General features: G+C 44.2%; 1 protein-coding gene across 2 annotated transcripts in view; it reads left to right on the top strand.

Moving 5' to 3' along the window:
- LOC138670897 (solute carrier family 2, facilitated glucose transporter member 11-like) overlaps positions 1-15,620 on the top strand; it is a 196,512-nt gene extending 180,892 nt beyond the window's left edge. For both annotated transcript variants that reach the window (XM_069758668.1, XM_069758659.1), the window contains 3 exons: positions 553-628; positions 3,904-4,031; positions 15,364-15,620. In XM_069758668.1, the coding sequence (XP_069614769.1) occupies positions 553-628; positions 3,904-4,031; positions 15,364-15,567 (408 nt within the window). In that variant the 3' untranslated portion in view covers positions 15,568-15,620. The remainder of the gene's footprint in view (positions 1-552; positions 629-3,903; positions 4,032-15,363) is intronic.
- The last annotated feature ends 594 nt before the right edge of the window (positions 15,621-16,214 follow it).

Genomic DNA, 16,214 nt, shown 5'->3' with positions numbered 1-16,214 from the left:
TATCTATCGGCCCACATAATAAGTGAGGAGCGTTCTCTAGCGCAGATATAAATTGTTTAAAGCATTTATAGACATATACGCAGTAGAGTGGTACTGCGCTACTATCTGGTGCAGGAGCAATGGTGTTGTTAGCGCCACTGGATTTTTTAAACAATCAAAACAGGTTCAGGCCGAAAATTACCACTAATCCAGCTCAGTTGTTCCACAGGGGATGGCTGGAAGACTTAAGTGATATGATGTGACATTAGGACTTCTTAATATAAAATGTCAGCTAACAATGGAGGGCAAAGACATAATGCTAACACATTGTGAGAGACTAAGAAGGGCTACCAATCAGGGTAGCAGGCTCGACCACCGTGGCGTCGATATAATATTCTGTTTTTAACATGCCGGGTTCGCTTTTAAATGGGGTAAAAAAGGATTAGGAAAAGGTCCATGGGTTAAGAATAATAGTAATAATACCATCTCCTATAATACCAGTTTTTTTAAAGATCAGTTTAACCTTTTGAGCTATTAACGTTACAATGATATTTTTTCTCTCTTCCTATCTAGGATTCATATCAATGGGTCCCTTATTTTAGTATGGCAGCTATTTTAACTTTTATACTAAGTTTTGGTCTAGGACCAGGTAAGTAGCTAATATTTAAAAAGCAACAAAGCTGTTAAGAGAACAGCAATGAGAAACGAATTCATGTCAACGTCCGCTTAAATCAGTAATTAATATGTTAATAGAATGTACTAATACAACTATGTATATGATATTTAAAATATAGTCCCTGATTCATCGCGGAGTTTTTGTCACCTTTTTGGTGTAAAACTACTTCAAATGTTGGAAATGTTTTGCATAACTCATAGTTGCTCAAAAATGTTGAGACTTTTGGCAGTTTTACGCCCGTCTTCGCAAGATTTGCCAACATTTTGAAAATTAGATGGATTTTTGCCTGAAAATTACATGGCTCAGCTCACTGGTCATCAACTGGTTTGCAAAATGCCAGTCTTAATAAATCAGGGCTGATTCATCAAAACTTTTACACCAGAACTCTGGCGGAAAAAGCCGCAAAATTTTGGCTCATCTCAAATTTTGAAACCTTTTCCATTTTCATGCCATTTTCACCCAACTCTGACAAAGTGGGCAGAACTGGGGCACGGTGACTGCTGTTCATCAACTTCATGACGTGTAGCGGCATTTCATATGACACAAATCATACTCCAGGAAGGACTGGAGTAAGATTTATCTGTCACCTAATTTTGGCCCTATGAACTGTGGCCACCGCCATCAGGGGCTTATCTACAGTATTCTGTAATGCTGTAGATAAGCCCCGGATGTACCTGAAAGATAAGAAAAACAAGTTAGATTATACTCACCCAGGGCAGTCTGGTGCGGTCCGGCCCGATGGGCATCGCAGGTCCGGGTCTGGTCTGGTGCCTCCCATCTTCATTCGATGTTGTCCTCTTCCTTGCTTCCTGCCGCGGCTCCTGCACAGATGTAATTCTCTGCCCTGTTGAGGACAGAGCAAAGTACTGCAGTGTGCAGGGGTCGGGAAAGGTCAGAGAGGCCAGGCTCCTGCGCACTGCAGTATTTTACGCTGCCCTCAACAGGGCAAATCAGTACCCCTGAACAGGAGCCGCAACAGAAGAAAGGAGGATGATGACATCGTATGAAGATGGGATTCGCCAGACCCGGACCTGCGACGCACATCGGACCCGAACCGGGACCGCCCTGGGTGAGTGTAATCTAACTTGTTTCACGTATCGATAGATGCTACTGCGCATGCACCACCTTCGGCGCAATTTTGTTGTACTGTAAATTTTTGTGGCTGCAGCAGCAAGGGGCGGGCGGAGGCACTTGCGCAGTATTATCTATCGGTAATCAGTATGCAATAAATGCTAATGCGCAGGTGCAGCCGACGGCACCATTTTAATGGTGATTTTTTTTTTCCTTTTCAGCACAGCCATATAATAGCCACTAACTGACAAGTGATAGTGCGCAGGCGTCGCCATTTTGATGACATGACATGTTTATTTTTCTAATACACACATTAGTATATTCATTAGGCAAACTAGGGGGCAGGTCAGTGAGGGAGCAGTGACCTGTCAACAGTCTGCATTATGAATATACAGCTCTGGCAAAAATTAAGAGACCACCGCACAGTTATCAAAAAATCACCATCTCTACATGTCTGACAGCCAGTCCATTCCAGTGTCAGTTGAATTCCAACCAGAGTACACCTCATTCTACTTAATGTCCTTCTGATTAGGTGATCATCTGAACCAAATCTTAGTTAGCGAGGGAATGTGCTAGGAATAGCCCAAAAGTTATTTGAATGAAAAAATAACTTTTAACCATGCCAAAGGAGTTGAAAGTGAGTGAGGAAAAGAAGGGCTCAATTCTGGCTTTACTAGCAGAGGGATACAGTGAGCGTCATGTTGACTCCGTTACAACAAGGTCAAGCAGCAGACATTGGGGACAACAAAGCTACAGACCGGCAGAGGGTGAAAAGGACTCTCCACTGACGGGATGACCATCATCATATTCGAATGTCACTCAGCAACCACAGTATGACATCAAGTGACCTACAAAAGAAATGGCAAATGGCAGCTTGGGTGAAGTGCATGGCAAGAACAGTTCATAACAGGCTCCTAGATGCAGGCCTCAAGTCATGTAAAGCTTGAAAAAAGCCTTTCATCAATGAGAAGCAAAGTAGAGCCAGGCTGAAGTTTGCCAAAGACCATAAGGATTGGACCATAGAGGACTGGAATAAGGTAATCTTCTCCAATGAGTCTAATTTTCAGCTTTGCCCAACACATGGTCGTCTAATAGCTAGAAGGAAACCAGGAGAGGCGTACAAGCCACAGTGTCTTGCAGCCATTGTGAAATTTGGTGGAGGATCGGTGATGATTTGGGGATGCTTCAGCAAGTCTGGAATTGGGCAGGTTAATCTTTGCAAAGGAAGTATGAATCAAGCCGCATTCAAGGTTATCCTTGAAAAACACTTGCTTCCTTTGTTCAGGCAATGTTCCCCAACTCTGAGGACTGGTTTTTCTAGCAGGGCAATGCCCCATGCCACACAGCTAGGTCAATGTGTGGATGAAGGAGCACCACATCAAGACCCTGTCATGGGCGGCCCAATCTCCAGACCTGAACCCCATTGAAAACCTCTGGAATGTAATCAAGAGGAAGATGTATAGTCACAAGCCATCAAACAAAGAAGAACTGATAAAATTTTTATACCAGGAGTGACATAAGGTCACTCAAAAGCAGTATGAAAGACTGGTTGGAAAGTATGCCAAGACGCATGAGAGCTGTGATTAAAAATCATGGTTATTCCACCAAATATTGATTTCTGAACTCTTCCTGAGTTAAAACATTAGTATTGTTGTTTCTAAATGAATAAGAACTTGTTTTCTTTGCATTATTTGAGGTCTGAAAGCGCTGTTTCTTTTTTATTATTTTGACGATTTCTCATTTGCTGCAAATAAATACAATATTTTTAGCTTTGAATTTCAGAGACATGTTGTCAGTAGTTTACAAAATAAAACAACAATGTACATTTTACTCAAAAATTTACCTATAAAGAGAAAAATCAGAGAAACTGAAAATTTGCAGTGGCCTCTTAATTTTTGCCAGAGCTGTATAATCAGAGCACCACATAAACCAACCCCACCTTAGGGCATGAGAATCTCATTAATACAAAACTGAAAATAAAGATTAAAAAACAACTACAAGATGGATTTCATCAACCAATTTATCACTGTAATCGATATAACAGCACCGACTTGACATTGGGTGTAGGTTACTATGCACAATCCTGCTGACAGGTTCCCTTTAAGAAGTTAAATATCATACTTCTCATTATGGCTATTTTTCTGATAACAGAAATAATTGTGTTCTTGAATCCTTAGGTGGTGTCACAAATACACTGACTGCAGAATTATTTACCCAGTCAGCACGTACAGGAGCTTACATGATAGGAGGAGCTGTAAACTGGACGAGTTTTTTCGCTATAGGAATGGCTTTCCCATTTATAGTTGTAAGTATTATTTATATGTTGCATTTGGAGAGCCCCTGATGTGCTTAAATAGTTGAAACTCCCAACAAGTGACCCTATTTTGGAAACTAGACCCCTCAAGGAACTTATCTAGATGTGTAGTCAGCACCTTGAATTCCCAGGTGCTTCACAGAAGTTTATAACGTAGAGATGTGAAAATAAAAAATCACATTTTTTCCACAAAAATGAACTTTTAGCCCCAAATTTATTTTCACAAGGATAACAGGAGAAAATGGACCCCAAAATTGTTGTGCAATTTCTCCTGAGTACACTGAAACTCCATTTGTGAGGGAAAACAGCTGTTTAGGCGCATGGCAGAGCTTGAAAAGGAAAGAACATCGTTTGACTATTTGAATGCAAAATTGTCTAGAATCAAGAGCAGACAACATATCATGTTTAGAGAGCCCCTGAAGTGCCTAAAAAATTGAAACTCCCAACAAGTGACCCAATTTTGGAAACTAGACACCTCAAGGAACTTATCTAAATGTGTGCTGAGCACCTTGAACCTCCAGGTGCTTCACAGAAGTTTGTAAAGTAGAGCCATAAAAATAAAAAAATCAAATTTTTTCCACAAAAATGAACTTTTAGCCCCAATTTTTTATCTTTACAAGGGTAACAGGAGAAATGGAACCCAAAATATGTTGTGCAATTTCTCCTGAGTACACTGATACCCCATACAGTATATGGAGAAAAACTATTGTTTGGGTATATGGCAGGGCTTGATAGGAAATGAGTGACAGTTGGAATGCAGACATTGATGAAATTGTCTGCCGGTGTCATGTTGTGTTTGGAGAGCCTCTGATGTGCCTAAACAGCGGAAATCTTCCACAAACTAGACCTCCAAAGGAATGTTCCTAGATGTGTGGTGAGCACCTTGACCCTCCAGGTGCTTAATAGAAATTTTTAACATTGAGTTGTAAAAATAAAAAAAATTACATTTTTTCACCCAAAAATGATACTTTAGCCCCATTTTTTATTTTCATAAGGGCAACAGGATAAAATGAAACTCAAAATCCGTTGCTCAATTTCTCCTGAGTATGCTGATGCCCCTTATGTGGAGGAAAACTACTGTTTGGGTGCACGGCAGGGCTCGGATGGAAAGGAGTTACGCTTTGGAATGCAGACTCTGATGGAATGGTCTGTGGGTGTCATGTTGCGTTTGGAGAGTCACTGATGTGCCGAAGCAGTGGAAACCCCCCCACAAGTGACCCTATATTGGAATTGATCTAGTGTGTCCTGGTATGTGAATTTTATAATGTAATGGCATATGTAAATTATGTAGAGTGCATTAGGTTGGCATACGTGAGTTATGTAGTGTACGTCATGTTGGCATACGTGAGTTGTGTTAGTCAGAAATTAATTTATTAATCCTTGGATGTGTGGTACAGTTTGAAACATTCTTTTAAACACAGGCCAGGTTTGTCGGGCAGGTGTCGCATTAATAAGTGGTGTCCTTCTGTATCCCCCTTCTGTAACAAACTCTGCACCTATTATGCGAACTTCCTTTCTTTGTGTTTTGAGGGACCTAATTGGGGAAATTTTGACTAGATACGATACGAGCACCATCAGTTCTGGAAGTGCTGTGGCCCTCTCCCTTCTGATTTCCAAACATTAGGGTGTTGATCACTACCTACTGATACTGAAGGTATGTACCGGTCTAGCCTGCACATTGTGATAGCACGAAAGTGTTGTACATTGCCATCTGTACGATGTGCAAGGCCAGCTTCTTGTTCCACACCTTGGTTTTTCTCATGGCACTGTACAGATGAAGGCCTTGATCAGAGAGATCAACTCCCATCATGTTTTTGTTATACCACAGTACACAGTCTGGTTTGGTGACCTGCGTAGAGGTACCTTGTACACCTGTGGCAGTGCTGACATCACCATGTGTAGTGGTCAAGAAAAGAACATCCATCTTGTCCTTGTACATGACCACTAGCATGTGGTCTCTACATTGGGCGGTGCTCTCATGCTTTCTGAGCAGATGCCCAATTAGCAACTTAGGGAGACCTCTCTTATTCTTGCAGACAGTACTGCAGGTTGCAGTAGCTCACGCAGATAGGGACTTGAGGAGTGGGATACTGGTATAAAGGTTTTCTACGTATAGGTGGTAGCCTAGATCCAGCTAGGGATCCACCAAATCCTACATAATTTTCCCACTCACTCGCAGGACAGGGGGGCATTCAGGGGCTTGAATCTGGATGTCCTTCCCTTCATAAACTCTAAACCTGTTGGCAGGCTCAGACTGGCCCACAGGGTAACAGGGGAATCCCCCGGTGGGCCCCTATGTAGAACTGGGCCCCCAACCCCACTGTATGGGCAGTACTTGGCATAATTCACTTGATTCACTCTGTACAGAAAAAAGCAGCATCTCATCATTCATTAACCATGCTACCCAGTTTATTATTATGTAGAGATATAGGCAAATTGTCTCTTCAGAGAGGAAGAGGACTAGAACTCTAGTGCCACCTATTGAAAGTAGCAATTCTAACAGTCAATGTCGACTCTTTAACGAGCCTTGTCAAATGATAATAGCCAAACCAGAATCTCAGTTTGCAGACACTGTGTTTCGGGGTACTGCCCCTCGTCAGTGCAAAGTGGAGATCTGGTTTGGCTGATTGAGAGGCATCTGACCGGGATCCAAGAAGTATCGTTTCTCCTTGTGGAGAGTGACATGATAAGCATAAGACTTAAAACCGCAATGCTCCTCTGGGAAATATGCAAATTGTCTCTTCAGAGAGGAAGAGGACTAGAACTCTAGTGCCATCTAATAGAGATATAGGTAAATTTGTGAATGAAGGTAGTATAGTATTTGAATGCAGGTGAAAAGTGGGCCCCCCAAAGTCAATGTTATTGGGGGGCCTTTTTCACCCCAGTCCGACACTGCCTGTGGGTGTACCTTGAGGCACACTTACACAGTTTGTAGAGCTCAATTCCATACCTGGCCCTTTTAATAGGCAGATATTGAAAGAATTTGAGCCTCCCCTTGAAATAGATTAGGGACTCATCCACTCAAATATCCCTCTGATCTTGTTGCTGAAGTGATCAATGACTGGCCGAACTTTGAAAAGTCAGTTAAAGGTAGGGTCGTTTCGGGGAAGACATTGTGCATTATCATTGTAATGCAAACATTTATGGATTGCCTCAAATCGTTTACTTGTCAAAGCCATGCGTAACACTGGAGTGTTATACAAAACATCAGCACTCCAACATTGCCGAAGCTCTGGCTACTTCACTAATACCATGTAAAGGAGAAGACCCAAAATACAATTGTTGCTACTGCGTATACAGGGGTCCAGTTAATAAATGATGAAGGGCAGTCTTGTGCCAAAAATTGCTCGGCACACAAATTTGTTTGAGGCACCATGATGTTTACAAAATCCGCTGAGGAAAGACTTTGAAAAAGGTCTATTTCTGTGAGGCTGGGGGTGTCGAATTGAATTCCTGACTGAGTCATAAAATCAGAAATCAGTGGCTCCTAGTCTCCAGAGGGTGAGGTCCATACATGGTCAGTAACGGTATGCACCAGTTCATTTTCTGTCCTCGGGCATCTGCACGGCTGTTCAGCATCACTTGAGGAAGAAGAGGAAGTGGAAAAATAAAGGAAGGTGGCATCCTCTCCCTCACTGTCAGTGTTGTAGGTAAGGAAAGCGTATGCCTTCTCCACTGAATATTGTGTTTGGGATGACATTTTTTCACATATGCGGTGTTTGTGCATGTACCAAATTTTATTTAGTTGTAAATGTGTGTGTGAGTGTTTGGTGTAAACCTTTTTTTATTTAAAACTGATTTGGGACCCACGGATGTGATTCTTTTTTTCCACGCTGACACTAACTCAATTCAGTAAAAACTACTTAGTAGATGACGATTATTACCATAGCATATTTTTAATGTCCCTAATCTATATTATTTTTATTCTCTTTTCACAAAAAACCCCAACAACCGGAGAGTGATCATTGATGTGAGTCAGTGATCAGTGCTTGATGGCTGTAGGACAGATACAGGGATGATTTTTTTTTTCCGTGCTGACACTAACTCAATTCAGTAAAAAATACTGTAGTAGCTGTTGGCTAATCTAAATGATTTTTCACTCGATTCTTTTTTCACTCCCCAAAAAGAAACAAAAGATGGATATTCATCATCGACCAGCGCTAGACAGCTGTAGGACGCACACACGGATATGGTACAAAAGGGGATTTGAAAAAATAGACAGGAGAAAAAAAAGTCCTTGCCAAAAATGAGCATGATAGTGTGCATCTAATCAGCAGATCGGAGGCTGTAGGTTGCACACACTGAGGGGTTTAAAGAGGGGGAGAAAAATAGTGAAAAAAACATTGTGGAAAACAGCGAGCATGAGTGCGGATCAGAGATTTGCGTCACTGATCAACGCTCAATGGCTGCAGGATGCACGCATGGAGGTGATGCAAAGGGGAGGACAAGGACAGGGACAAAATAAATTCCTGGAAAACAGCGAGCATGGATGTTGATCATTGAATTGAGTCACGGATCAATGCTCAGCAGCTGCAGGAAGCACGAAAAAGAAAAAATGCCAAAAACGAGCGATCAAGTGCTGATCAGCGCTCGGTGGCAGAAGGGGTGGTGGCAGGGCCGGCTCCAGGTTTTCGAGGGCCCCGGGCGAAAGAGTCTCAGTGGGCCCCCCCTTTAACACATACCCCGATTTATGATGCACAGATACGGCAGAGAAATGTATAGTACAATGCCAGATTTCACTTCTTACATGAGTGACAGCTATTGTAAATTCTGCAGTGTATATATACAGGAGGAAAGGTGCTGTGCAGTGTATATATACAGGAGAGGTGCTGTGCAGTGTATATACAGGAGGAAAGGTGCTGTGCAGTGTATATATACAGGAGAGGTGCTTTTCTGTTTTGAGTTTTTCTATGAAACAAAGACTTTTCTACATAAACAACGTTGTTTGGTTTTGCGGCCCCAACAGATCTGTGCTACAAAGTAACAGGCGGCTCGGGCATTAATGAGGGACATGATGCTGAATCCTTTCCACAAACCCTAATGACCCAATTAGTGCCCTGTCATTAGAAGCTCATTAAATGCCTCCCTGTCCCAGGCAGTCATGTACAGTATGGGGGGGATCCTGCAGCCCACCCCCTGACTGCTCCAGACCATACACTGCCCTCTGTCGCGCTCACTATTATTCTGTGCATTTCTCCGTCATCGTTACCCCATGTTACACTTGTCACCCCCCACTACAGAGTAGCAGGGCAGCCAATGTCACCCCCTCCCGGACCCTAATGGCAGCAGGAAATGTCTGCTCCTCTATTGGGTTGGAACCTGATTTAATCAAGGAATAATGTGGATTTGTTGCCGGTGGCTGCAGGGGAAGGGTTAAGTGATGCCATGTCATTGGTGGGAGCAGTGGCAGCTGCTGGGACCTGGACAGAGACAACCAATGTTGCTGTGACCGCACAGTGTGATGTGGAGGAGAGAAGCTGAGACTCCGGAGCAGAAATCACCCATATGCCAGCACTGGGCAGAGTCCCTCCAGTCTCCAGCCTGGGGCCACGGGGCCCCAACGTACAGCCCACAGCTCAGTTTTATCCATGGCAGCAGCTCCCCTTCCTCCTGGCATCTGGTTAACCCCATTTATGCGGGTCGGATTGTTATCTTTAAGGTTTAGCAATAACCTTCATACAGATGGGAAGGGGTTAAGCTTCTTCCTACCCCACTGGTGCAGGTTTGGTGCAGCATGCATGTATTCTGGGAGAGCTGGGTGGCTACAGGCTGCACCCCACCAGCTGCTCCTCCAGACATCACCCACATTTTTAGGCAGCGGAGACAGACAGCAGCAGACTGAGCCACAACTTCAACCACTGCTGGATACCATAACACTCACTCAGGCACTGGTAGGATGGAGCTCCTCGGAATCTGCCTGATAAGTTCAGCTCAGCACTGCAGCCACCCAGGGGGGAGAGCAGAGAACGTGCTCTCTCCGCCCACAAATAGTCACACTGGCTGCCTTCTCTTAACCCCTATGTGTGCCTGCCTGGCTGCACTGACTGAGTGAGAAGATGCTTGTGTCAGAGCTGGCACATAGGGGTTAAGAGAACACAGCCAGCAGTGACATTGTGGGCGGAGAGAGCATGTTATCTCCTGCTCTGCTCTCCCAGCTGTAAGTGGGCCCCCCTCTCTCCCCAGGGCCCCGGCATTTGCCCGGAGTGCCGGGTGCTGACGCCGGCCCTGGGTGGTGGAAAGGGGGGAAAAGGGGAAAAATGAGTGAGAGGGGGATTGGGGTTGATTAGTAAAGATAAGGGAGGGATCCAGGACTCTCTTCTTTTTGTTCAGCATCAGGAGTACAGGCAGCAGAAGCATGAACTGTGATGGCACAGGCTTTGTGGCACCACAAGGCCCAGTACAGCACAGAGAGTGACAGAGTAATCACTCAGTACAAATCCCCAGCTAGAATGAGGAACTACAGGGCGGTCACTGCCAGGTCACACCACGTCTGTGCTCTCTGATTGGTGGAATCAATGTAATCGTCAATAGCACCTTAGCAGAGCTGGCTCTGTTGATCCTGGCATTGCTAGGTTCCAGCCTATGATTGGTGCTCTTACAGCACCAATCACAGGCTAGACATCAGTGTTTCAGGTGATTTCATGGCCTGAAACACTGAGAAAAGCTGCAACTGGCTGCGACGCCCCCACAACAGCGATCATAGTTGTGGGGGCGACGCCATTCCTGGGACGATGACTGCACTTTAAGGCAATTGTAAGGGGGTCGACAAGGCAGCGGGTACCTGCGTGCTGGGTCTGGAACTAGAGAGACTGCATCCACTGTTCCCGGGGGGAAGCCTGAGTGAGGCCGACCTCGCCCTGTTGCCTGGGGGGAGCTCTAGAGAAGAGGGGCTTCCTGCTGTCAGAGGGGGGCAGAAGAAAAGAGGGAAAAAGCATGCCAAGCAGGGCAGTGTGGGGCCAGTGCAGAGCAGTGAGGAGCGTGCTCTGCTTCCCCCTCCAGAGAGTGCTGCAGCAGGCCTGAAGGATGGGGACTGCTCAATTGAGGGGAGTGGTGTGCTCAGCAGCAACCTGGAGAGTGAGAGCGTTGCAGAGCAGAGCTATGCAGAGCTGAGCCGGGTAGCTTCATGTACACAGAGCAGAGCCGAGCCAGGTGTTGCAATAGCCACATAGAGTAGTGCTCTGGCCGGGAGTACCAGTGCCAAGCAGATCAGCGATACCCGCCGCCAACAGCAGGGACCAGGGAGAGCCAGGACGTGCAGTGTGTGTCCAGTAAACACCAGGGAGAACCAGGTGCGGTACACTACGTGACCGTGAGTACCATACATGCGCTGCCCAAGAGAGCCCCCATACGAGACTGACACTTGCACCTTGACGTGGGCAGAGAATAGTTGTCCACTCCTGACCCTTTTTACCTGACTACTCCAGTTTATATAATTAAGGAGCCATGTTGGGCTCGCACAGGATTTTGGCCCGTGATTTTGTTGGCCACATCAGTATATGGACAAGGGGCAGAGGAAGGTACCGGAGACCGACCACTGCCGCCAGAAGCCGGACCAACGATAATATTGCAGCCATTATATTATATGGCACTGTGTTCTTACAATTGCTCATTTTGCTCTTCTACCCAGTTAATTATTATGTTTTCCATGAGGTCTATGAGATTACGCAATTAAAAAATGACGAGTTGAATCCTTCTAAGCTCCATGTAGAAACAGGAGGTAAATTTTCCCTGTATGAGTCATGAGTCGCTGGAATCGTCTCTGGCAGGGGGAGAAGTTGAAGAGGGGAATGATAAATGCAGGGAGAAGAGATTTCCTGTTTCTACAGAAAACAAAAGAATTAGCTGGATAGAAAGGCAAAATGAGCAATTGTAAGTGCTCCAAGCTATAAAATATGATTGCAATATATTAAGAGGATAACATCTTTGATGGGAGTGATTCTTTAATACATTTTTTAATAGCTTCAGTTACTTTTTTTAAATCCCAATAGGGGATTTAAGCCTGAAAGCGTTTGATCATTTGTAGTATGTAAAACAGTAAAATATTGCGATCTGCGATATGTTGCTCGTTAACACACCTGACATAGTATGTTTATTAACATTTTATTAAGGGTCAACATAATAGGTTATTAAAGTGAATCAGCCATCAGAATTTTTCTAAGTAAACTATAGCATTGTCAGGAGATTAAACAACAACCACAAGACAGATTTCTTTTACCAAGATATCATTTTAATCAGTGTAACAGTGCAATCCTGACAATGCCTGTAGTTTACTTAGCAAATCCTGATGACAGGTTTCCTGTAAGTGAAAAGTCTCTGCCATCGCTCTTTTGCTGAGGCAGCATAAAGTAGTGGCAGTGATTGAGATTTCAGCAGTCTGTCACAAATATCCTTATGGTAAAATTTGCCTCTGATTCTGCCTTATTCTTCTTCACATAGAAGAGTAATTATTATTATTTATTATTATAGCGCCATTTATTACATAGCGTTTTACATATGAGGAGGGGTATACATAATAAAAGACAAGTACAATAATCTTAATCAATATAAGTCACGACTGGTACATAAGGAGAGAGGACCCTTACTGCAAGGGCTCACAATCTACAAGGGATGGGTGAGAATACAGTAGGCGAGGGTAGACCTCGTCGTGCAGCGGTTTGGTCTATCGGTGGTTACTGCAGGTTGTAGGCTTGTCGGAAGAGGTAGGTCTTCAGGTTCTTTTTGAAGGTTTCCACGGTAGACGAGAGTCTGATGTGTTGGGGTAGAGAGTTCCAGAGTATGGGGGATGCACGGGAGAAATCTTGTATAGTTTTGAGGCATAGGGGAAAAGTGACATGGGGCGATAGCTAGATGCAGAGGATGAGTCAAGAGAGGGCTTTTGAGGATAAGTGTGATTGAGGCATGTTTAAAGCTTGAGGGGAAAACACCAGTTGTTAGTGATAGGTTGAAGAGATGGGTTAGGGTTGGAATGAAATGAAGACTGTGGTGAGGTTTGGGATGAAGTGGGATGGAATAGGGTCAAGTGCACAGGTGGTGAGATGTGATCTTGAGAGTTTAGTGGAGAGTCATTCTTCTGTAATGGTGGAGAAGTTTGTTTTGGAGGAGGAGGGCTGGGCACTTGGGAGGAGGTGCTCTGGGGGTTGTCCACCAAAACTGTCTCTGATGTTATCAATCTTTTGCTTGAAATATGAGGCAAAGTCTTCCTCCGAGATGAGTGGAGAGGGAAAAGGTGCTGGGGGATGGAGGAGAGAATTGAAAGTGTTGAATAACTGTGTAAGGTTGTGAGACAGGGGGGATATGAGAGATGAGAAGTAGGTTTGTTTTGCTGCAGCGAGTGTGGCCTTAAAGGTAGTGAGGGACTGTTTGAATGCTCATTGAAGTGGGATCTTTTCCATCTCCGCTCAGTAACCCTGGTAGCCCGTCTCAGTTTTGGTCAAGTTGGTGTGCCAGGGGTGTCTGTTGATTTTGCGAGCTTTGGTATGTGTGAGTGAGGTGACTGATTCCAGAGCAACAGTTATTGTAGTGTTATATAGAGTGGCAGTGGCATCCATATTGTGTAGGGAACTTATGCCTGTAAGAGGGAGAAGGGATTCAGACAGTGAGTGTAGATTGAGGTGTTTAAGATTTCTGCAAGGGTGTGCAAGTTTGTCGGGTGGAGATTGTGGACAAGGAGTGGAGAGGGAAGAGAATGTGAGTAGGTTGTGGTCAGAAAAAGGGAGAGGTGAGTTAGAGAGATTAGATAGGGAGCAGTGGCGGGTGAAGATGAGGTTCAATGTGTGGCCATCTTTGTGAGTGGCTGCAGAAGGCCATTGAGCGAGGCCAAAGGAGCAAGTGAGAGATAGAAGTTTAGTGGCAGCTGAGAGGGAAGTGTCAATGGGGATGTTGAAGTCGCCCATGATGATAGTGGGGATGTCCACAGAAAGGAAATGACGTAGCCAGGTGGTGAAGTGGTCAAGGAAGGTGGCGGCTAGCCCTGGGGGGTGGTAAATGACAACCAACTGGAGGGGGAATAGATGCGCACAGAGTGCACCTCAAAGGAAGGGAGGGTGGCAGTGGGATTGGGGTGAAGGAGCAGTTATCTGACAGGAGAAAACCAACTCCTCCACCATGCTTGCTGCTGGGGCGGGGGGTGTGGGAAAGGTGGAATCCACCATACGAGAGTGTAGCAGGAGAGGCTGTGGCAGAGGGGGTGGCCCAGGTTTCGGTGATGGCGAGGAAGGAAAGTTTATGAATAATGAAAAGATCATGGATGTTGTAAAGTTTGTTGCAGACAGAGCGAGCGTTCCATAGTGCTCCTGTTAGTGGGACTGGGGAAGCAGGAGCTGGGAGAATGGGTATAAGGTTAGAGAGGTTACGGAAAGTTGTGTTAGAGCATGGATGGGAGGTAGAAGTAACTGTGGGAATGTGGTGAGGCGGACCAGTATTTGGAGCAATATCACCGGCAGTGAGGAGGAGCAGAGAAAGTGTTAGCAGGTGGGAGCAGGAGAGAGCATGAGGAGACTGTCTGTGTTTGGAGACAGAGGATTGTATGTGGAGAAACAGTCCAGAGGAGGAGGTGAGGTGGATGGGGAGGATTGAAGAAGAGATGACCAGTTCCTTACTAGGTGTAGGCATAAGGGGGGTTAATAGAAAGTTAAGGATTGTAGCGGTCAGAGTGAAGACAAACAGAAATATTGTTTCTGGTGACTGTACCCAGATACCTTCAGTTCCCTTCTGGTTCAATTCTGGAATTAATTCTGAGCATCACACTTCTATGATACACTTATGTGATACACGGGGCAGACTGACGTCTTGGCAGACTTATGCTATACAACATATGTGCAGCAAAGTGCATTCAGGTGTGAAGTAGAGGGGAGTAGTCCGTGCGTCCTTGCGCATCTTGTTCAGATAATTTAGAGAGCCAGATGTATATGATCAAGGCAGGGTAAACAAGGTCATAAATATTGGGAATATTGCAGGGGCCAGTTGAAAAGCATACCAAGTTTTTGCTACAGGCTGAGATAGGAAAGTTCAGTGTGGAAAGCTGGATGACATACCTGTAGGGAGAAAAGATAAATATACATGCTGATTAGAGTGCGATGATGTCAGATAGCAGGGTACAATCTTTATGCATCATTCTGGAATTAATTCTGAGCATCACACTTCTATGATACACGTATGTGATACAGGAGGCAGACTGAGTCATGCATATTTATGAGCTGTTACTTCCTGCCACCCACCATTAATTTTTACTCCAGGATAAAACTTCTCAATTAGCATTGGTAGTCTCCAAAACTGCCTAATAACAATTAGCAGTCCTATAATTTCTGTTTCTTTTTTCTTCCAGAATGGATTAAATCAGTATTGTTTCCTGTTCTTCTTTGTGGTGTGCCTTATAATAGCCAACTTCATCTACTTGATTGTACCTGAAACAAAGAACAAATCTTTTCTGGATATTAAAGAAGAGTTTCGGAAACTTAACTATGGACACTCCTATATAAGTTCCCAACAAATGGAAAATAATAGTATTGCAGAGGAGGAAAGCATATGACCTTTGTAAATGCACACCTTTTATGTTAAGTAATAAAATAGGTGCCATTTCTATGCATTTCTAATTCCTTTAAATGTGACAGAGGGATAACCAGTCAGGTTTATGTAACATATGCGGCTGATAAGACTGGACAACACTTGACACCGTGCAGTAAATTGCCACTTTCATTATGCGTGAACAGAGGGTTTCTCCACTTTTCTGCTCCCTAAAGGGCTCTGCAATTCCAATATGGCAGCAAAAACCTATTATAACAAAATTTTCATTCCAAAAACCAAATTAAGCTCTTTTCCTTCTGAAACATGCTTCGTGTTAAAGGAATAAGGAATAGTGTCCGACCACGTATAGGTTATTATCCAAACTGGGTTAAATTGCAGGGTGAAGATTTCTCTGTTTACCGCGTGTGAAAAGAAAACTAGATTAAAGAATGTTTTTTTATTTTCATTATCCAATGATTTAAAAATATGTTAAACTCCTGTGGGGTCAAAATGCCAACTACACACACACATACATTTTTCGAGGGGTGTAAATTCCAAAATGCGGTCATGGTCGCTCCAGTTTTGATTGATGAGTGACATTTTTGGTGTCAAACACTACAGATTCATTAGGAGGCACATATATATATATACATATATATATATATATACCTG

This window comes from Ranitomeya imitator, chromosome 1 (genome assembly GCF_032444005.1).
Source record: "Ranitomeya imitator isolate aRanImi1 chromosome 1, aRanImi1.pri, whole genome shotgun sequence".
Classification (NCBI taxonomy): Eukaryota; Metazoa; Chordata; class Amphibia; order Anura; family Dendrobatidae; genus Ranitomeya; species Ranitomeya imitator.
Note: the sequence above shows the minus strand (reverse complement) of the source record. Positions and strands in the feature narration are given on the sequence as shown.